This window comes from Mizuhopecten yessoensis, unplaced genomic scaffold (genome assembly GCF_002113885.1).
Source record: "Mizuhopecten yessoensis strain PY_sf001 unplaced genomic scaffold, ASM211388v2 scaffold716171, whole genome shotgun sequence".
NCBI classification, from domain to species: Eukaryota; Metazoa; Mollusca; class Bivalvia; order Pectinida; family Pectinidae; genus Mizuhopecten; species Mizuhopecten yessoensis.
The window spans coordinates 126,621-150,288 of record NW_018479983.1 but is presented as its reverse complement, the minus strand read 5'-3'; the positions used below and the strand labels follow the sequence as shown (position 1 = coordinate 150,288).

The 23,668-nt window shown below is 35.4% G+C and overlaps 1 protein-coding gene across 1 annotated transcript; it reads right to left on the bottom strand.

Moving 5' to 3' along the window:
• Positions 1–2,289: 2,289 nt before the first annotated feature.
• Positions 2,290–23,668, bottom strand: LOC110441931 (dnaJ homolog subfamily B member 14-like). Its single transcript, XM_021485243.1, has 9 exons — positions 23,508–23,668; positions 20,493–20,682; positions 19,532–19,677; positions 18,656–18,787; positions 14,186–14,242; positions 13,787–13,866; positions 6,947–7,056; positions 5,977–6,140; positions 2,290–5,446 (listed from the first exon to the last, which is right to left on the bottom strand). The coding sequence occupies exons 1-9, from the start codon at positions 23,638–23,640 to the stop codon at positions 5,334–5,336; spliced, it is 1,125 nt and encodes a 374-aa protein (XP_021340918.1). The 5' UTR covers positions 23,641–23,668; the 3' UTR covers positions 2,290–5,333.

Sequence of the window (23,668 nt, the reverse complement as noted above, 5' to 3'; positions counted from 1 at the left end):
CTGTTGCCCGATATGATTTCTGGGTTTACCTCGATCACATAGTTCTGCTTCACTGTTGCCAGATATGATTTCCGAGTTTACCTCGATTACAGGTACTTCACTGTTGCCAGATATGATTTCCGAGTTTACCTCGATTACAGGTACTTCACTGTTGCCCGATAGGATTTCTGGGTTTACCTCGATTACAGGTACTCGATGTGGCCCGATAAGACTCTGGGTTTACCTCGATTACAGGTACTTCACTGTTCCCAGATATGATTTCTGTGTTTACCTCGATCCCATAGTTCTGCTTCACTGTTGCCGGATATGATTTTTGGGTTTACCTCGATCCCATAGTTCTGCTTCACTTTTGCCCGATATGATTTCTAGGTTTACCTCGATCCCATAGTTCTGCTTCACTGTTGCCAGATATGATTTCTGTGTTTACCTCGATCCCATAGTTCTGCTTCACTGTTGCCTGATATGATTTCTAGGTTTACCTTGATCCCCAAGTTCTGCTTCACTGTTGCCCGATATGATATCTGGGTTTACCTTGATCCCCTAGTTCTGCTTCACTGTTGCCCGATATGATATCTGGGTTTACCTTGATCACCTAGTTCTGCTTCACTGTTGCCCGATATGATTTCTGGGTTTACCTCGATTACAGGTACTCGATGTGGCCCGATAAGACTCTGGGTTTCCCTCGATTACAGGTACTTCACTGTCGCCCGATAGGATTTCTGGGTTAACGTCGATTACAGGTACTCGATTTGGCCCGATAAGACTCTGGGTTTACCCCGATTACAGGTACTTCACTGTTGCCCGATAGGATTCCTGGGTTAACTTCGATTACGGGTACTCGATGTGGCCCGATGAGACTCTGGGTTTACCTCGATTACAGGTACTTCTATGTGGCCCGATAAGACTCTGGGTTTACCCCGATTACAGGTACTTCACTGTTGCCCGATAGGATTTCTGGGTTAACTTCGATTACAGGTACTCGATGTGGCCCGATAAGACTCTGGGTTTACCTCGATTACAGGTACTTCGATGTGGCCCGATAAGACTCTGGGTCTGTCTAGATTACAAGTACTTCGATGTGGCCAGATAAGACTCTGGGTCTGTCTAGATTACATACTGGATAGTTTTACTGCATCCTATTTAGTTAAAATTATCTGGGTCTGTTTGGATGAGGTTAAACATTATACACCTATTTTATGCTTGTGAAGGCATTAGTTTCTGGGTTCCATCCCCACCCCAGGGGCAGGGCCCCATAGATAATATGGGTCATAACTTGGAAACTGTAAAGATCCACACCCTACAACCACATACCTGTATACCCATGCTCAACATAATTTTACATAAATGTATCAATGGAACCAGAATTTGCTTCAGGGTCCATGATCCTACATAAGGAATAAAACCCAATAAAAAAGGGAAATCTGGTCATAAGTTGAAAGCGCTTTAGATCCCCACCTAATAACCATTATTCTACAATATGAAACAAATACATTCATATTTTGGTTATGACATGGACAAAGATGCAATCCCCAACCTACAACCATGTATATAATTGCTTGGCATGAAGAGATAAATAAACTTACCTGTATGCCACTAAGATTGGTCTTTGGTCTAGTTCCTTAAAACCTCAGGTTCTGCATAATAGTATCGGGAATAATTGAGATTCCTACCTTCCAGGAGATTAATCCCCAAGTTATAACACGGGAACAATAACAATATGCACATGTTGGTACATACATACCTAAACCACATTTCCCATGATTGATGAAGCCTTCTTGATCACTTGGACTCTCGAAGGTGTTGTGAACAAAATGAAGAAATATTGATAACTATGAAAGTCTACTCCTCTTGAACTGCTGATCGTTTTTTTTCTTTTATTGAAATATTTGCAGTGATAATGAAAACGTTTTCCAACGATTGTTTTAAGTCCAGGTAACCTGTTTTCTCAACATGATGACAGGATAATTTGCAAACATTTGCAATATGAACAGTATTCAGATAATTCAGCTTTATCACCATGTAAAATTGATGTCTTCATACACTTGTGTCCATTATATCAGCATCACACTTTTCTAGAGCAGGCCTTAGTTCTCTCCAGCCAATACCAATAATTGAACAATTACCCATTTTGAGTAAAATAGATGAAAATACAGGAAGAGACAAAATTACTTTATATATCTTAAAGATCAACACATACCATCTGTTCAGGTAACAAACTACTGAGTACTCTACTGTCCAGGTCAGTCTTGATTTTGCGGCTCTGCTGCTCATCAACAACAACAAATGATATAATGGTACGATTCTGGAGTGTAGTTTATTGACAGTGAATCAACACTGTAAACAAAGGGTGGACAAGACACATACACAATCACCAAGGTACACTGATGAGATATATACATGTGCTCTATATACATGTACCTTATAAGATTGTACAAACCCCACAAGGGCTAGTATTGATATTTTATACCCTTTTTATAATTTATTTTTATAAAATTTTATCATTTGTAATTTGACTGTGTAAAAACATGGATATACAAATTTTACAGAAGAAAATGGCAGATTAATTACCACGTAAGATCTATAACTGTTAAATATTCATTTTATGTACATATTCGCTGAAATATTATTTTAGTAAGAAAACAAATGTACTGCATTCACTTGATGAATTAAATGGAAAATGTTTTCATTCAATCCTGTCCTTCAATATAAAAAGTGACAATCTAACATTTCTAAAATTCCAGAATCCACCAGTCATTAATAGAACTAAAACATCAGTAAATCAGGAAACTCCATATAAAAACAAAAAGTCTCTTTGATTTGATGTACTTTACTTGTTTAAGTGTAAACAACCAAATAGTAAGGACTTTAAAAACTTATTCGGATATGAAAAGTACAGGTGAAAAAAAAAAAATCATGGATAACTGACAGACATGAAATTACAAAATGGACATACATGTTATAGAAGCATGGATTGGCCACCATATTCTGCTACTTTCAAACAAAAAGAAATTTCGAAAAAAACATGTTGTGCTTCAAGTATTTCTTCATCATGAAAAATCTTATGATTTTTTTTTTACGAAATATAACTTGTCCCATAATGTCCAACAATGCCTTCATTGTACACATAGCTACTTAAACTGTCACATGTAAGGAAGTTGAGTTTTGAAATTTAAGGTGAAAAGGGCTAAAAAAGAATGTTAATCACACAGCTAATGTCAAGTAATATAGACAACATTAAAATAATAACCATTATCAGTCCAAACTGATTTAGTCCCTAACTAATTTCTTTATGAGGATTTAAACTAATGCCAGTCATCTCCCATTTCATATATGCGATGTGTGTGTCATCGCCATTCTAGCTACCTAGGGGAGGTAAATGTGTGTGATTGGATTCTCTGTTTAAAAGATTTGTTTTGCATAATAAGTTATCAATATAAATAGTTGTTATATACCAATTTTATTTGACCATCTAGCAAAAGAATGATTGCACAAATATGTAACATTTATACAAAAGATCACCACTGACACTAACTTATAAATAAAAACTTTTTCTTATTTACAAAAATCAATTAACTGAAGAAAGTTACAGACAGGATAATAAAAATCATATATTAATTACTATCTTTGAAAACTGAAAATTACCTTTGCTCAATACATGAACATTCATATCAATACAACATTCACATACGACATTCTCTAGCAATCATGACTAATACACTATCTGCTTACACACAAAGTATCAGGGTCTCTGTTTAGTCTTTCTTTAACATTCTCCTACTTTTGAGACCTATTTTGTAAAAGTGAAAACCTGGAATGCCTTAAATGCATGATGATCATCAGATTAATATTTGTAGAACCTCTGGTTACCTCCTCCTAATTCTACCCGATGAAGTAATGTAGTATTCATCAAGCATACTACAAGATGTAAAGCTACTGAGAGTATTCATCAGTGAATTTAACTCCCCAACAGTCACTTTTTCAGGCACATTTCAACATAACATATGATCAAACTTGGGTAATTTATACCATTTAAAAAATCGAAACGATATTTAATCTGGAAAAGTAACACGTGACTGGTATTGGTATAAAGTTACATGCGACACCAAATAAAATATGAACACTTACGATCGATGACAACGTAAAATACACTTTGTTACTTATGTAGCCAGTACTTTCGCATGTGGTTATCTACTCGAGCACTTTGTATTTACATTTAATGTACATGTGTTCAACATTTCACTTACCAGGTAAATCATAAAGATACATACTAACATCATTGAACACAAAAATAAATCTCCATACATACACACGAAACCACACAGGTTGTCACACAACACCTCGTCCACATTCCTCTTTCATTCACACAAGACATTCAGGTCACACTGTCTAGTCTGGACAATTAAAGAGAATCCCTGATTTTCATTAACACATCCACAATTTTAAAGTTACCAGAAACATGTCATAATATCATATGTATATCGGATCATGCATGTATATCAACAAAGACCTATCAACTCAACAGAAGTTTGTCTTTTTTGCAAAAAGTTAAAAGATGAGGAATTGGTATCACTTTCACCTCCAATTCTACTGCCCATTTAAACATAACAACTGTTCAACTTCAATACTCAGGATAACATGAGAACAGATTTGCTGTCAAAATGAAAAATGATTTAAATTTTTGCAATACTTGAACAACTTTCCTCCTTCATACCAAAATGGGACATATGTAAAGAGTTTACATAACTCTGATCTTGTTATACAACTTGTGGAGCTATCTGGGAGTACACAAAAATGTTAAGGCTTTGTGTGCAATATATATTGGACCATAGAACTGGAAAAGGCATACAAGTACTGTAAACCACAAACATCTATTCAAAATTCATCTAAACACACTTTGTAATTTACAATCACCTCTAGATCCTACACTACAGTTATTGCCTCTAGTCCGAGAAGAATTAATGACCCAGGGCTGCACTCACGAGAGAAAATGTTTTGGAACCTCTAAAACTGGTGTTTATGTCAATATTACTAATCACAATACAGGAAACCCTCAACCTGATGAGCCATGTTAAAGTTAAGGTACACATGTGCTACACTGTTTCAATACTTTGTCCTTACTGATTTCACCCGGTCATACATCTTTATATTACACACAGGCATGTCTCTGATAACAATAAAACTCAAACCTGACATGTTTCATGTCATCAAGAATTCACAACTCCGTGGGTTGGTCGTTAGGGCCACAGGGAACCAACAGTTCCATTCCGTCATCACAGGGAAATTGAAAAAGGAACCAACATCACATTCCGATCACGCTTGTTTAACAAGAGGTATCATGAAGAATATATCTTGTTCAACTGATCACATGAAGGAGTCTCTAAGTTACTAGCTTTTTCATACAATCTTGCGTCTGCATAATTCCTTGCTCTCCAAAGCATATTCTCTTCTACAAAACATAAAGTGAATAACATGGTACAAGGTTTTAAAGTGAAACATTAAATGGAAATTATATTAATGATCGCATATCACAATATACAAAAATGATTGATGACCAACTGTTGATCAATCACAACAACTGTTTCATAATACATGTGTGTAATAATGTTCGTCTGACAGAATGACAAATTCAACATTCTCTAGGTATCTGAGTGAGAAACCTAATGCCCTCTTTAAGGATTTCACCCCCTGCACTGTTTTTTTTCTACAAATTGTAACCTTCCCTTAATTTTGTTTTGGATAGAACTGTTGCACAGTTGGGCCATTCAATATCGTTTAATAAATAAGAAATACATAATCACCGATTTATTTGTATGCTTCCTCTTAACCCTACTGTACTGACCAGTACAACACTGGTTATCTAAACTGATTGTAACAAACAAATTTTAATCGGTCCATAATGATGACATGTTCATGTTAATTCATTCACTCAACTTATGTAAATTCTGGTGTTAATTCATCAGTTTTTTATGTACTTACTATAGCTTCTCTCCCTCCAACAGTTTTGGCGTAATGATGATATATGTTCTTCCTCTACTTGCCGTTCTAACCGTCGTAAATCACTCTTGAATTCAACTCGAAAATCTTTTTTAACATAATATGGAACTTGAAGATTTCCTGTTTTTCTCTGAAAAGTATATTTACTACAAAGAAAGAATGAAATAGAGGTTTATTCATAATTTAAATCTTAAGTCATTGCATTGATGATTCTAAAATACAGTATTATGGATTTATATAATACCATGCATAAGTAATTTATATTGTCAATAACTAATAACCTTATGCTCAATTTTTTTTCATGCATTGAGGGGAACCTTTTAAAAGTCTTTCAACAACTTAAAAACTTATTTCTAATTATCCAGGTACTTGTTCAAATCAAATACATACAATGTACATATCAAAATGTTTTGTTTCCATTAGAAAATTAAATATATAATTGAAAATTTGTTAATAGTATCTATGATAATGAAAAATTTAGTAGCCGATTATGAAAATCCACAGGAGACAAATACAAACTTTACATGTAATGACATCCTCGATATCCAGGGGTTACGCTCACTTTCGCTCTCTACACCCCTGGAATATGTCATAGTAAAATTGAAGGCACGAAGATACCTGTTTGTTTGGTCTCGGGTAAAAAAAAACCTGACCAATCGCTAGGCTGATACCTGTCCTTTGAGGATTACAATGGAGAGATGCCCGACTTCACAGCCTGTCGATTTTTACGTGACCGCGAGAGTCTTTTGATGTATATCAAAGGGTTGAACTAGTCTTCTTGTCTCATCAACAAGTTGGCACACAACGAGCCTCCAATTTTGCTATGACATATTCCAGGGGTGTAGAGAGCGAAAGTGAGGATGATGTAATTATTACAAATTTGATGCTAGCAACCTCAAGATGAGTAATGCGTAACATTGTTATGAATCGGTAGATATATGTCATCACTTACTCTGTTTTATGCATGTTGAACAGTGGATCGCTGACAAAGAAACTACTAAGAAGTGACAGAAGGACTAGTAAGATAATTGGTGTTAACTGCAGTAGCAAAGTGTAGCTTCCCTGTAATGGAAACAGATGTTCTGTAAGTACAGGTATCAAACATGTCATGAATATTTTAAACAAAGATTACCATCTACATTTGTGCCAAGGACACTTGGAAATCAGCTCTTATTTGGTTTTGAGACTGATATTGCATTGTTAAAACAAGATTTGATGATATTCTGTTTTTACTAAACAAATGTCTATGATATTCATAGCACCCCAAATACCCAAATACTTAAAAATACACTGCTAAAAACTTGCTTTATTGGATCCCTATGATACACTGTTACAGACATCACTGTTATAGACTAACATCACAGCAGACCCATATAATACACTGTTACAAATTTATATCACTACAGACTCGTACAATACACTGTTATAGACTAACATCACTGCAGACCCATATAATACACTATTACAAATTTATATAACTTCAGATCCATATAATACACTGTTACAGACATCACTGTTATAGACTTACATCACAGCAGACCCATATAATACACTGTTACACACTTACATCACTACAGACCCATATAATATACTGTTACAGATTTATATCACTACAGACCCATATAATACACTATTACAGATTTATATCACTACAGACCCGTACAATACACTGTTATAGACTAACATCACTCCAGACCCATAAAATACACTGTTACAGACTAACATCACTGCAGACCTATATAAAACACTGTGAGTACTACAGACTTACATCATTGGAGACCTATATAATACACTGCTAGTACTACAGACTTACATCATTGGAGACCTATATAATACACTGCTAGTACTACAGACTTACATCATTGGAGACCTATATAATACACTGCTAGTACTACAGACTTACATCGTTGGAGACCTATATAATACACTGCTAGTACTACAGACTTACATCGTTGGAGACCTATATAATACACTGCTAGTACTACAGACTTACATCGTTGGAGACCTATATAATACACTGCTAGTACTACAGACTTACATCGTTGGAGACCTATATAATACACTGCTAGTACTACAGACTTACATCGTTGGAGACCTATATAATACACTGCTAGTACTACAGACTTACATCGTTGGAGACCTATATAATACACTGCTAGTACTACAGACTTACATCGTTGGAGACCTATATAATACACTGCTAGTACTACAGACTTACATCGTTGGAGACCTATATAATACACTGCTAGTACTACAGACTTACATCGTTGGAGACCTATATAATACACTGCTAGTACTACAGACTTACATCGTTGGAGACCTATATAATACACTGCTAGTACTACAGACTTACATCGTTGGAGACCTATATAATACACTGCTAGTACTACAGACTTACATCGTTGGAGACCTATATAATACACTGCTAGTACTACAGACTTACATCGTTGGAGACCTATATAATACACTGCTAGTACTACAGACTTACATCGTTGGAGACCTATATAATACACTGCTAGTACTACAGACTTACATCGTTGGAGACCTATATAATACACTGCTAGTACTACAGACTTACATCGTTGGAGACCTATATAATACACTGCTAGTACTACAGACTTACATCGTTGGAGACCTATATAATACACTGCTAGTACTACAGACTTACATCGTTGGAGACCTATATAATACACTGCTAGTACTACAGACTTACATCGTTGGAGACCTATATAATACACTGCTAGTACTACAGACTTACATCGTTGGAGACCTATATAATACACTGCTAGTACTACAGACTTACATCGTTGGAGACCTATATAATACACTGCTAGTACTACAGACTTACATCGTTGGAGACCTATATAATACACTGCTAGTACTACAGACTTACATCGTTGGAGACCTATATAATACACTGCTAGTACTACAGACTTACATCGTTGGAGACCTATATAATACACTGCTAGTACTACAGACTTACATCGTTGGAGACCTATATAATACACTGCTAGTACTACAGACTTACATCGTTGGAGACCTATATAATACACTGCTAGTACTACAGACTTACATCGTTGGAGACCTATATAATACACTGCTAGTACTACAGACTTACATCGTTGGAGACCTATATAATACACTGCTAGTACTACAGACTTACATCGTTGGAGACCTATATAATACACTGCTAGTACTACAGACTTACATCGTTGGAGACCTATATAATACACTGCTAGTACTACAGACTTACATCGTTGGAGACCTATATAATACACTGCTAGTACTACAGACTTACATCGTTGGAGACCTATATAATACACTGCTAGTACTACAGACTTACATCGTTGGAGACCTATATAATACACTGCTAGTACTACAGACTTACATCGTTGGAGACCTATATAATACACTGCTAGTACTACAGACTTACATCGTTGGAGACCTATATAATACACTGCTAGTACTACAGACTTACATCGTTGGAGACCTATATAATACACTGCTAGTACTACAGACTTACATCGTTGGAGACCTATATAATACACTGCTAGTACTACAGACTTACATCGTTGGAGACCTATATAATACACTGCTAGTACTACAGACTTACATCGTTGGAGACCTATATAATACACTGCTAGTACTACAGACTTACATCGTTGGAGACCTATATAATACACTGCTAGTACTACAGACTTACATCGTTGGAGACCTATATAATACACTGCTAGTACTACAGACTTACATCGTTGGAGACCTATATAATACACTGCTAGTACTACAGACTTACATCGTTGGAGACCTATATAATACACTGCTAGTACTACAGACTTACATCGTTGGAGACCTATATAATACACTGCTAGTACTACAGACTTACATCGTTGGAGACCTATATAATACACTGCTAGTACTACAGACTTACATCGTTGGAGACCTATATAATACACTGCTAGTACTACAGACTTACATCGTTGGAGACCTATATAATACACTGCTAGTACTACAGACTTACATCGTTGGAGACCTATATAATACACTGCTAGTACTACAGACTTACATCGTTGGAGACCTATATAATACACTGCTAGTACTACAGACTTACATCGTTGGAGACCTATATAATACACTGCTAGTACTACAGACTTACATCGTTGGAGACCTATATAATACACTGCTAGTACTACAGACTTACATCGTTGGAGACCTATATAATACACTGCTAGTACTACAGACTTACATCGTTGGAGACCTATATAATACACTGCTAGTACTACAGACTTACATCGTTGGAGACCTATATAATACACTGCTAGTACTACAGACTTACATCGTTGGAGACCTATATAATACACTGCTAGTACTACAGACTTACATCGTTGGAGACCTATATAATACACTGCTAGTACTACAGACTTACATCGTTGGAGACCTATATAATACACTGCTAGTACTACAGACTTACATCGTTGGAGACCTATATAATACACTGCTAGTACTACAGACTTACATCGTTGGAGACCTATATAATACACTGCTAGTACTACAGACTTACATCGTTGGAGACCTATATAATACACTGCTAGTACTACAGACTTACATCGTTGGAGACCTATATAATACACTGCTAGTACTACAGACTTACATCGTTGGAGACCTATATAATACACTGCTAGTACTACAGACTTACATCGTTGGAGACCTATATAATACACTGCTAGTACTACAGACTTACATCGTTGGAGACCTATATAATACACTGCTAGTACTACAGACTTACATCGTTGGAGACCTATATAATACACTGCTAGTACTACAGACTTACATCGTTGGAGACCTATATAATACACTGCTAGTACTACAGACTTACATCGTTGGAGACCTATATAATACACTGCTAGTACTACAGACTTACATCGTTGGAGACCTATATAATACACTGCTAGTACTACAGACTTACATCGTTGGAGACCTATATAATACACTGCTAGTACTACAGACTTACATCGTTGGAGACCTATATAATACACTGCTAGTACTACAGACTTACATCGTTGGAGACCTATATAATACACTGCTAGTACTACAGACTTACATCGTTGGAGACCTATATAATACACTGCTAGTACTACAGACTTACATCGTTGGAGACCTATATAATACACTGCTAGTACTACAGACTTACATCGTTGGAGACCTATATAATACACTGCTAGTACTACAGACTTACATCGTTGGAGACCTATATAATACACTGCTAGTACTACAGACTTACATCGTTGGAGACCTATATAATACACTGCTAGTACTACAGACTTACATCGTTGGAGACCTATATAATACACTGCTAGTACTACAGACTTACATCGTTGGAGACCTATATAATACACTGCTAGTACTACAGACTTACATCGTTGGAGACCTATATAATACACTGCTAGTACTACAGACTTACATCGTTGGAGACCTATATAATACACTGCTAGTACTACAGACTTACATCGTTGGAGACCTATATAATACACTGCTAGTACTACAGACTTACATCGTTGGAGACCTATATAATACACTGCTAGTACTACAGACTTACATCGTTGGAGACCTATATAATACACTGCTAGTACTACAGACTTACATCGTTGGAGACCTATATAATACACTGCTAGTACTACAGACTTACATCGTTGGAGACCTATATAATACACTGCTAGTACTACAGACTTACATCGTTGGAGACCTATATAATACACTGCTAGTACTACAGACTTACATCGTTGGAGACCTATATAATACACTGCTAGTACTACAGACTTACATCGTTGGAGACCTATATAATACACTGCTAGTACTACAGACTTACATCGTTGGAGACCTATATAATACACTGCTAGTACTACAGACTTACATCGTTGGAGACCTATATAATACACTGCTAGTACTACAGACTTACATCGTTGGAGACCTATATAATACACTGCTAGTACTACAGACTTACATCGTTGGAGACCTATATAATACACTGCTAGTACTACAGACTTACATCGTTGGAGACCTATATAATACACTGCTAGTACTACAGACTTACATCGTTGGAGACCTATATAATACACTGCTAGTACTACAGACTTACATCGTTGGAGACCTATATAATACACTGCTAGTACTACAGACTTACATCGTTGGAGACCTATATAATACACTGCTAGTACTACAGACTTACATCGTTGGAGACCTATATAATACACTGCTAGTACTACAGACTTACATCGTTGGAGACCTATATAATACACTGCTAGTACTACAGACTTACATCGTTGGAGACCTATATAATACACTGCTAGTACTACAGACTTACATCGTTGGAGACCTATATAATACACTGCTAGTACTACAGACTTACATCGTTGGAGACCTATATAATACACTGCTAGTACTACAGACTTACATCGTTGGAGACCTATATAATACACTGCTAGTACTACAGACTTACATCGTTGGAGACCTATATAATACACTGCTAGTACTACAGACTTACATCGTTGGAGACCTATATAATACACTGCTAGTACTACAGACTTACATCGTTGGAGACCTATATAATACACTGCTAGTACTACAGACTTACATCGTTGGAGACCTATATAATACACTGCTAGTACTACAGACTTACATCGTTGGAGACCTATATAATACACTGCTAGTACTACAGACTTACATCGTTGGAGACCTATATAATACACTGCTAGTACTACAGACTTACATCGTTGGAGACCTATATAATACACTGCTAGTACTACAGACTTACATCGTTGGAGACCTATATAATACACTGCTAGTACTACAGACTTACATCGTTGGAGACCTATATAATACACTGCTAGTACTACAGACTTACATCGTTGGAGACCTATATAATACACTGCTAGTACTACAGACTTACATCGTTGGAGACCTATATAATACACTGCTAGTACTACAGACTTACATCGTTGGAGACCTATATAATACACTGCTAGTACTACAGACTTACATCGTTGGAGACCTATATAATACACTGCTAGTACTACAGACTTACATCGTTGGAGACCTATATAATACACTGCTAGTACTACAGACTTACATCGTTGGAGACCTATATAATACACTGCTAGTACTACAGACTTACATCGTTGGAGACCTATATAATACACTGCTAGTACTACAGACTTACATCGTTGGAGACCTATATAATACACTGCTAGTACTACAGACTTACATCGTTGGAGACCTATATAATACACTGCTAGTACTACAGACTTACATCGTTGGAGACCTATATAATACACTGCTAGTACTACAGACTTACATCGTTGGAGACCTATATAATACACTGCTAGTACTACAGACTTACATCGTTGGAGACCTATATAATACACTGCTAGTACTACAGACTTACATCGTTGGAGACCTATATAATACACTGCTAGTACTACAGACTTACATCGTTGGAGACCTATATAATACACTGCTAGTACTACAGACTTACATCATTGGAGACCTATATAATACACTGCTAGTAGTACAGACTTACATCATTGGAGACCTATAAAATACACTGCTAGTACTACAGACTTACATCATTGGATACCTATATAATACACTGCTAGTACTACAGACTTACATCGTTGGAGACCTATATAATACACTGTTACTGACTTACATCGTTGGAGACCTATATATTACACTGCTAGTACTACAGACTTACATCGTTGGAGACCTATATAATACACTGCTAGTACTACAGACTTACATCGTTGGAGACATTTGTGGTGCGGTGGTGCTGATGGTGCTGATGTGCATGTCTTGGTCTGTGTGTTGTGTACACATTGTCTGAAAACATTAAAGTCAGAAATTAAGATATTTACAGTCGGAGTTATTATGTGAATGCTATTTACATCAATTAAAATACATTGAATAAAACATTTAATTGTGCAAATGAAGCAATCAATTCTTTACTTTTGAAAAATGAAAAAAAAATATTGATTATTTTATTGCATAATTTAGTAAGATCCACAACATGGCAAAAGATTCTATTTGCCATTTGAACAGTGTATCATTGTTAACACATGTACATATAACTGTTTATAGCCAGACTGCAAATAAGTTTACAAGAAATGCATCAGTTAAAGATGTGTCAGACATAACTTACTTGTAGGAAATCCTCCTCCGAAAAACATGTTAAATAATTCTTCTGGGGAAATGTCACCTGTAATAATAATTTCAATATAGATCCTGTCCAAAATGTCATCATGGTTGCACCAAAAGGCCAAAGGAAGTGAAACAAGCAAATTCGTGGAATTTATATCCCCCGCTTGCAGGCCATATTTTAGGTTAACTTTATTGAGGTTAGGTTTAAACATGTGCATATCGTGCTGTTGAGACATAAAAAAAAGCCCTATACCTCATTGATTATCTGTAAATATGCACAAATCACATCGGTTGGCAAACTTAGCATGAGTCAGATGTGCATACAGAATTTGGTTGAAACATCTGAACAATATCTCCAACAACTCCAACAACCCAGGTGGAGTATAAAATGGTCTGGGGTGGATGTTGCGGTATCTGTGCTGTGGCATTCAAGTGAGGTGGCACTATAAATGAAACCGTTGGAAGTACAGTCCCACTACAAACAGAACATAATACATCTCCAGCACACACGCAGGCTTACACACATAGGGAGATATTAGCCAGGTGGTATAGGACCAGTAGTTAGCGCCTTATAAGGCAGCTCCTACGAATTCCTCAAAATTGTATTGTTTAATGTAAATGCTAAATGTATTCATTGTATTAAAGTGTATATCTATGTACTGTAAAGCGTTTTAGAGTGGCTTAAATTAGCTAGATAGGGCGCTATATCAAATGTTGTATATTTATTTTATTGGATGCTGTGTACAGCATTCATAGCGGTACTCGCCAAGCCTGGGCAAATCAAAACCAAACAACATACTTTCTTCTTCCGCGGAAGATCCTTAAATGCTGTGTTGATTATTTCATGGTATGATTAATGCTAGAAAATGATGAAATACATATGAAAACGATCAATAAATCAAAGAAAAATGTTTTTTTCAGTGAGCATCATGCACTATATCAATCTCAGATTACTACGCTTTTTGGACCGAATAATTTCTTCACAAAAAAAAACAACTACCCTTTTCTCCTTCCGCGAAATATTTAGATAATGATATGATATGATCAATGCTATGATATGGTGAAATATATCTGTATAAGACAAAAAAATCAAAGAAAATATGTAAAGATCTTTAACAGTGGCGTTTTTAATCAGTGAAAGTTCCGAACTATATTCAAATTACTACGCCTCGTATTCCAATACTCTCAAGTTTGTGTGTAAGAGTTTTCTCCCCTTGCCCATCATTGCATAGTTTCATGCTCGTGACTTGTTGAACGACCGTTTCATAACTGTCCTTGATAAAGTAGGCTTTGTGTTTTCTTTGTCTCAATGGAAAGTCTCCAAGTGAAAGAGAATGTTGACTTATACTAAAGTAGCCGTCAGCAGCTGTGCCTATTGAGTTTGTAGATAGCTTCCCAATACAGTCTCTAGATAATGGCCCGATTAGTATAATACAAGTGCTTCGTGAATATAGCATATTGAACGTCAAAAATTAAAACCGTATATAAATATTATTCACATTAACCAGAAACTGAATAATTATATTTAAGCATTGAACTGTTTTTGTATGGTATTTATGATCTTTTTGAATGACACAGCTTTGCAAGCAAACAACATAATGCGCGCTAGCGATTACACGCACTGGAAATAATTCAATCTCGTTTTAATTTTTTGTATACATGTAATTAATCATGATAATATAAACAAATTGTAATAATAATATCATAATTATTTATTTATATTATCTATATAAAAATTTTTATTCAATCATAAACTTTCCCATAATCTTACGGGACAATTTTGGTTTGCAGGGTTGTCTGGTCAAGGTCACACTGCTACTATTTTTAAAAAGATCATTGTCTGCGCTTGAAGGATTTCCATCGATTTGAAACACTAATTAAGGACCATAATATCAGACAAGCTTCAATTGTTTTAGCAATACTCTGCTTGTTATATATATTTTTATTGAAAATTATGGTTAAGGGATGGGCTATTATGACTCTTACTCAACAACATTTTGTTTAATATTTACTGCCATTCTTTACTGATATACCACCTACTTTATTCCATTATTTGAATCCTTCATACACAGCATCCATGAGTGCTCTCGGCACTTTGATTTATTTGTCTACAGAAATGATCACACGAAAAACCAAAGAGTGCCCGAGATGAGTGGAAAGACAGAGGAACACAAACATTGTTATCAAGTTTGAAGTAATTTGACTAATATTTGCAAGAGTTATTAAGCAGAAACTGCAGAAAATGATTTTTTTCGTTGATCAAGGGGCCATAACTCTGCCAAATGGAGTCCAAATGCCAAATGGAATCCGATTAAGTAGTTGTCATACTTGGCTGAGCCCTTAATGCGTTGAACCCTGCTATGAAGTTTGAAGACAATCTGATAATATTTGACAGAGTTAATGAACAGAAACGCAGCAGATAATGACGTTTTTCAAGGGGCCATAACTCTTCCAAATAAATTCCGCTGAAAGTGGTCATCGAACTTGGCCGAGCCCTTAAGGTATTTAACCCTGTGACCAAGTTTGAAGAAAATCGGTTAACATTTGTTGTAGTTATTGCACGGAAACAAAGCGCGGCAGTTAATGACGTTTTTCGTTATTCAAGGGGCCATAACTCTGCCAAATGGGGTCAACTGAAAGTGGTCATCAAACTTTGCCGAGTTTTAAGGCATTTAACCCTGTGCCAAAATAATACAATATCTACCAGCAGAAAGAAGTGGGAGGAAATATTTGAATTTAACACAGAGATAGGGAAGAAAATCTATACCATTCCCTTCAAAATTAGTAAAAACACAAAACTACAGTGTCTTCAATTTAGAATCAATCAACATATTTTAACTACTAATTCATATCCTTATAAAATAGGTCTTGTTAAAAGTCCATATTGTTTTCATTGTAAAACTGACACAGAAACTATAGTTCATGCATTATGGGAATGTAAAGAAGTACAAGTGTTTTTAACAGATTTTGAATCATTGCTAGATGTGTTATTAATTCCATTTGCTTTTAGTAAAGAATCTTTTATCTTTGGTTTCTTTGATAGAAAAAACAATGTTGATAATTTAGTACTTCTTAGCATTAAACTATATATTCATAAGGCTAGATGTCTGCAAACTGGTCTATCAGTTTAAGCTTTGAAAAACCTTAATTCAAGATATTTACAATACTCAAAAATACATTGCTGTAGGTATTGGTGAAAATTATCTCACTAATTTTAAAAGGGAATGGAAAAAATGGGAAAGATTACTGCAGGCCATATAACTGAAATGTAAATTAATTATAATAATATAGTACCAATGTAATTCCTGTTAAAAGTAGCCTATGTACAAAAATTTACACAAAATTGAACAATAAGCCCTTATCCAATCCTGTGACACCTCTCCAACCTTCCTTTTCTTTCTTGTCCCTCTCTCTCTTTATTACTCTTTTCTTTCCTATATCTTCTTCTAAAACAGTACAATGGTACATAACACCTAATATCCTGGTTTCAGCATGTGAAAATAGTCAAACTGTTTGTTTTTTTCTTTTTTTTTGTATTTGTTTGCTTCTCAACTAAATGCATATAATAATATTCTATGTATCTTGTCTCAAACTTATAAAGAAAATAATTGTTTTTCTGCATTGGTACCCAAATCGATGTAATTATATGAGAATGTTAAAAAAACTGTCAAGACAAACAAAAAAAAAGTTTGAAGAAAATCGGTTAACATTTGTTGTAGTTATTGCACGGAAACAAAGCGCGGCAGTTAATGACGTTTTTCGTTATTCAAGGGGCCATAACTCCGCCAAATGGGGTCAACTGAAAGTGGTCATCGAACTTGGCCGAGTTTTAAGGCAATTAACCCTGTGACCAAGTTTGAAGAAAATCGGTTAACATTTGTTGTAGTTATTGCACGGAAACGAAGCGCGGCAGTTAATATCGTTTTTCGTTATTCAAGGGGCCATAACTCCGCCAAATGGAGTCAACTGAAAGTGGTCATCGAACTTGGCCGAGTTTTGAGGCATTTAACCCTGTGACCAAGTTTGAAGAAAATCAGTTAACATTTGCGGAGACAGACAAACAGAAGGACAGACAGACAGACAAATTAATATCCCCCGTTTCGGTGAAAGCGGGGGGGATAATAATCAAATAAAATTAGGTACACAACACCATATTTTTTTGCTCTAACACATATAAGGCTTTCATAAAACCAGTGTTCTACCAGAACAGTGTGAGAGAACTTGGATCTATTTAACAGCTTCCTAAATCAAAATACAAAGCAATATGAAGGTTTTTACTTTTTAATATTGATAGGAAAAAATCTATGGATAGTAGAAATGGTAAGAAAGTAAATGAGTACAGTTATCAAGCAGTCATCTTAGAAAAAAATGGAATGAATTGGAAGAATGGAATTTTTGAGGCCCACTCAATTTACAGGAAGGTACACGTACACACCTGTGTCTGAAACGGGAACCAAATGGCAATATTTACCTTCAAAACCGTGTGAGTAGCCATGCTGTTGACCTCTCCTTGGGTCTGAAGTTGTATCAGTTTCAGGACCATACAAATCATACTTTCTTCTCTTTTCTGTGTCATTGAGCACAGAAAATGCATTGCCAATCGCTGCAATACAACACAAATTACTTTCAGTACTTTTCACTTGTAAATTTGTAGGGACTACCCCGGTCTGATTAATTAATGTAAGAGAATGTTTTATTAGGGGTCTGTATGAATGGACCCAACAATTTGTGTATTATTGATATATTATATTATATATTAATATATGTCATATTAATAAACCACAAACTTTGGACATTACAACATATTGACTTCAAAGTTCTGACAATTTGTTGACATACACATGCATGTTACCTGATGATTCGTTGACATACACATGTATGTTACCTGATGATTTGTTGACATACACATGTATGTTACCTGATGATTCGTTTACATACACATGTATGTTACCTGATGATTTGTTTACATCCACATGCATGTTACCTGATGATTTGTTGACATACACATGCATGTTACCTGATGATTTGTTGACATACACATGTATGTTACCTGATGATTCGTTTACATACACATGTATGTTACCTGATGATTTGTTTACATACACATGCATGTTACCTGATGATTTGTTGACATACACATGTAAGTTACCTGATGATTCGTTGACATACACATGCATGTTACCTGATGATTTGTTGACATACACATGCATGTTACCTGTTGATTTGTTGACATACACATGCATGTTACCTATTGATTTGTTGACATACACATGTATGTTACCTGATGATTTGTTGACATACACATATATGCTACCTGATGATTTGTTGACATACACATATATGCTACCTTTAAAAGCTTCTGTTGCTCCCGGGGCTTTATTCTTGTCAGGATGCATCTGTAAAGCTAGTTTTCTGTATGCCTTCTTTAAATCATTTTCTGTGGCGTCTTTCTGCACCCCAAGTACATCATAATAATCTTTACATTTCTTTGTTCTGAAATGTTAGAAAAATATAAAAGATAGAAATAAATATGGTATACAATTCAATGATGAACTAACAATTTAAAATGCACAAGGAACAGTAACTATGAAAAGCTTACTGTGATTAAATCAGACAACTTTGTTATATCTTAGTGTTATGAACCAACAGTCTGGTCAAAAAACTAAAATTGTTCATTACTTTCTGCTTTGGTACAATCTAGTTTAGGATGTGACAACATTGCATCATAGGTCACACTCTCGTTATAGATATATATATAAATATATATGTATGATTGACAAGGAATATTATCTGCAGCAAATTCCAATTATCAAACCAGCATATAAGCTTTCATTTTGAGATACTGTTGTAAATACAGATTTTCAATGCATGGCAGGAAAAAGTAAAGAATTGTTATTTTACTAGCCTGATGTCCAGAGCTATAGATTCTATATATATGTCAAGGCATGCAAAGTAAATGTTTAACATTTTAAATATATGCCAGTCTGTTAGAAATTTTAGATTTGTAGTGCTGGTATTCTACATATGAAATTGTACATGTATGGCGACATATATTATCAAAGACAAACTCTGTTTTATTTCATCAGGAAGAAATGTGACGTTATACGAATTCTATTTTATAAATTTATAGAAACATTTGATTTAGTTCAGTCTGAGTATAAATTTCAAACAGGATTTTAAAGTATCTCATTTCAAATCTTAGGAAACAAACACAGTAACTTAAAGAAAATATAATAATTTAAAGGAACAATTATTAGGTCCCCATACGGTAATATGATGCATCTTCATTTGAATAAAGACTATATCACCTCTTGACTGCCTCTAGCTGATCCTGTGTGTAACTCCTATCTACTGTATCAGAGTCCCCCTTGTTTTCCTCTGAGCCACCCCGTCCTGTACTACTTTTCCTTTGTCGAACATTTTCTTTTGTGCTCTCTTCAGAATGTGTTTTTTTTCCTGTAGCTGTTCCATTCATTGTAGTTATTTCTTCTATTATTTCTGAAAAAAATAACACACAAAATGTTAAAAACCAGTGTACATTGCTATATTGTATTGGCTATATACAAAGTGTTAATATTGTAACTGGTGAAGTAAAGGCTCACACTGGTGCAAATTGCTTCTAGAATAACTTTATTGAAATGTTTCACATTGAAATCTGTTTTTTTAAATGGCATACTTACCAACTTTTTGCTGCATGCTCAAAATTAAAACATTAATAAAATGTGTGTATGTGTATACACACAATTTATTAATGTTTTAATTTTGAGCATGAGACAAAGAGACAAAATAAACCTTTAAAATGACATAAATTGAGTTCTTCTTTCAGATGAAATCGTAAGATATTAGAAAAGAGAAACAGTTTAGCAAATTCACTGGTTGAAAAAACTAAATTTAAGGGTCCAAAATCAAGAGTCTCCCTCCTATATAGGGAGGGTTGGCAAGTATCATTGTGTTTCTGTTATAATTCAGTTCTAAGTAATTCAGCCCATGGCGACACAAGAGCTGTCTTGTTTGAATGAAATTGCAACACACAAATTTTGAGATTAAATTGTAATTGGTGTAAAACTATTCTTGGGGACACCTTTGGACTGGGGCTTTGAAAAAATAGGTAGGTGCTAGCTTCAGCCATATTCAAAGTTGGGGCTCAAGGAGTCCAGACAAATCTAAGGTAGAAAAACATACGCCGGACATTTGGTCCAGAATTATGATAGTGGTTGCAGGACCAACAGTATTTTTAACCGGACATGTTTGTCAGACTGGCATATTTCGAATTGACTGATCATGACTCAAGCATAGAACTATACTGATGCAATGCATCTTTGAAATGTTTCTCTAGCCAATTTCATAACCAAACAGTAAAAAAAACTGTCGCATAATAGCACTGATGTATCATACTGCTTTTATAATTAAAAACCAGTTAGAAAAAAAGATAAAGGGAAACAGGCTTAGTTTCAGTGTATCTCTAAAGGTCATATTGCACATCTATCGTTTATACAACAATTAATCACATTAGCCAATGCATCCTTATTACCAAAGTAGACAACAAAAGCATGAGGGTACATGATATGCCCATCAGCTGTCAAAATAATGTAGGTATAAAAGTATAACAATAAGTCAGGTATACATAGAAAACCAGGTAAACTGTATCTGATTGGAAATAGTGAGGAGATGTAGCTGTTATTGTGACACATTTGATCTGTTAAACGTTTGACTGATTCCAACTGTAAGTGTGACATTGATATGAGAAGTTCATAATCAGAACAACAAACCTAATTTTCATAACCAATGTTGGTTATTCTAACTGGTCAGTTGTGTCTAGCTAATGGATTGTCAAATGAAAGCCCTATCACATTAGAAAAGGGGGGGGGGGGGGGGGGGGAAGATGCTTCAGATCTGCATGAAGGGACCAGACACTGACAAACTGGCCAGGGCTGCTTTGAACCTTCAAATGTTGGTACATTGTATATGCCAAACTTCTGATGGTACAGCATTCCAGGCAACACTATTGCCTGAAGGGCGTCAGAAATCCTGTACAAGTCATTCTCTGCTGATTTTTACACGATGTGGGCTGTTCGAAAGCCAAAGTATTGTAAAGAGAAGTTGCGTGTCATCTGATTTTTTACTAGGGAATCCATGCTAGGCTTCTATCAAGACAGAGTGATGTTCCTTTTGTGTTATGATCTGTAAGCAGGTAACAGTCATAACCAAGGGCACACAACATGTTTATAAACACATTGTAGTGAAAAGATAGGGACCTCATGATCATGAGCAACCATCTGGTCATCCAACTGTACCTTCATCTTGTGACACTTTGAGTAGTGATTTTTTTTGTCATGATAATTTTTTTATCATTGATAAATGTGTTGGTTAAAAAGTAGATTGAAAATCATTGCAAGTATTCACCAAGAGAATGGCCTATATAGACAGGTAGAGCATTTCATTCAATGACTGTGCACGGAAAAGGTATTTTCAGGGATCTTTAAGTGTCTGGATCTGTTTGTAATGGGTTATCATGTTTTACGGATTGACTCCTTTGTCTTAAGACTGTTAGAAGGTACCCAGGGCATATTCGAACACCTATATTCCCTATGTAAAAAAAAACTTGAATTAGTTGTTGGAAGATGTCCGTCTAGCGTGCCAGCACAGACATTTGTGTCTGGCTTGTTACTGCAAACTATTCTATTTGTACAAGCAAGAAGAATATGCCTAGTGGTGCCCATTTCGTTTTGGACCAGTCCGGGTCTGTCCTCCTTTCTAAGAAAGGTTAGTTCATTTCCGATACAGGATTTGTACAATCCCCTTCACCAGACTCAGTCAGAATAATACAAAACTAGTACATAATAGATATATAATATATATATATATATAATGTACAATGTAATATATTTTCAGAAAGTCTTGTTAGATTCATGTTTGTAGTTCTGTAATTATAAATAAAATCATAAGTGAAACAAGATCCCGGATTACTCATGCTTTTCCCTTTTAGTCAATGAAGGTTTGATAAGTTTTTAAAATGATATTTACAGTACTGTACAGTAGTGTATTTAAAATTAACCAGTATGAATTCCGGAGGGATCCAAAAATGTTTTGATACGGTTTCCCCGACATGCTGTTGCATCGTACATTTTATCAGATCTGTAGGCAATCTTTGTTTCAGCGCACATACTACAACATAGTTCTACGTAAATCCGCTCAACATTTATTTATCTAATGTGCTTAGAACGTATCCTTTTCGCCGAAACAATCATCCGAACCGTGACACGATATCAATAAGTTTATGACGTAACGTTAGACACGATACTGATAGAATATGGATTGCCTACCTTTCGCTTTTTGTGAAGGGTAAAGCCTTTCTGCTTTATTGAGAAATTTTAAAGCTTTTGATTTCTCGCCTTCTGCCAAATACTTCTTCGCAAGTGATATACATCGCTCGCTTTCGTCCTTATTGCCATCCATTTTGTTTTACATGTTACAGGAAGTAGGA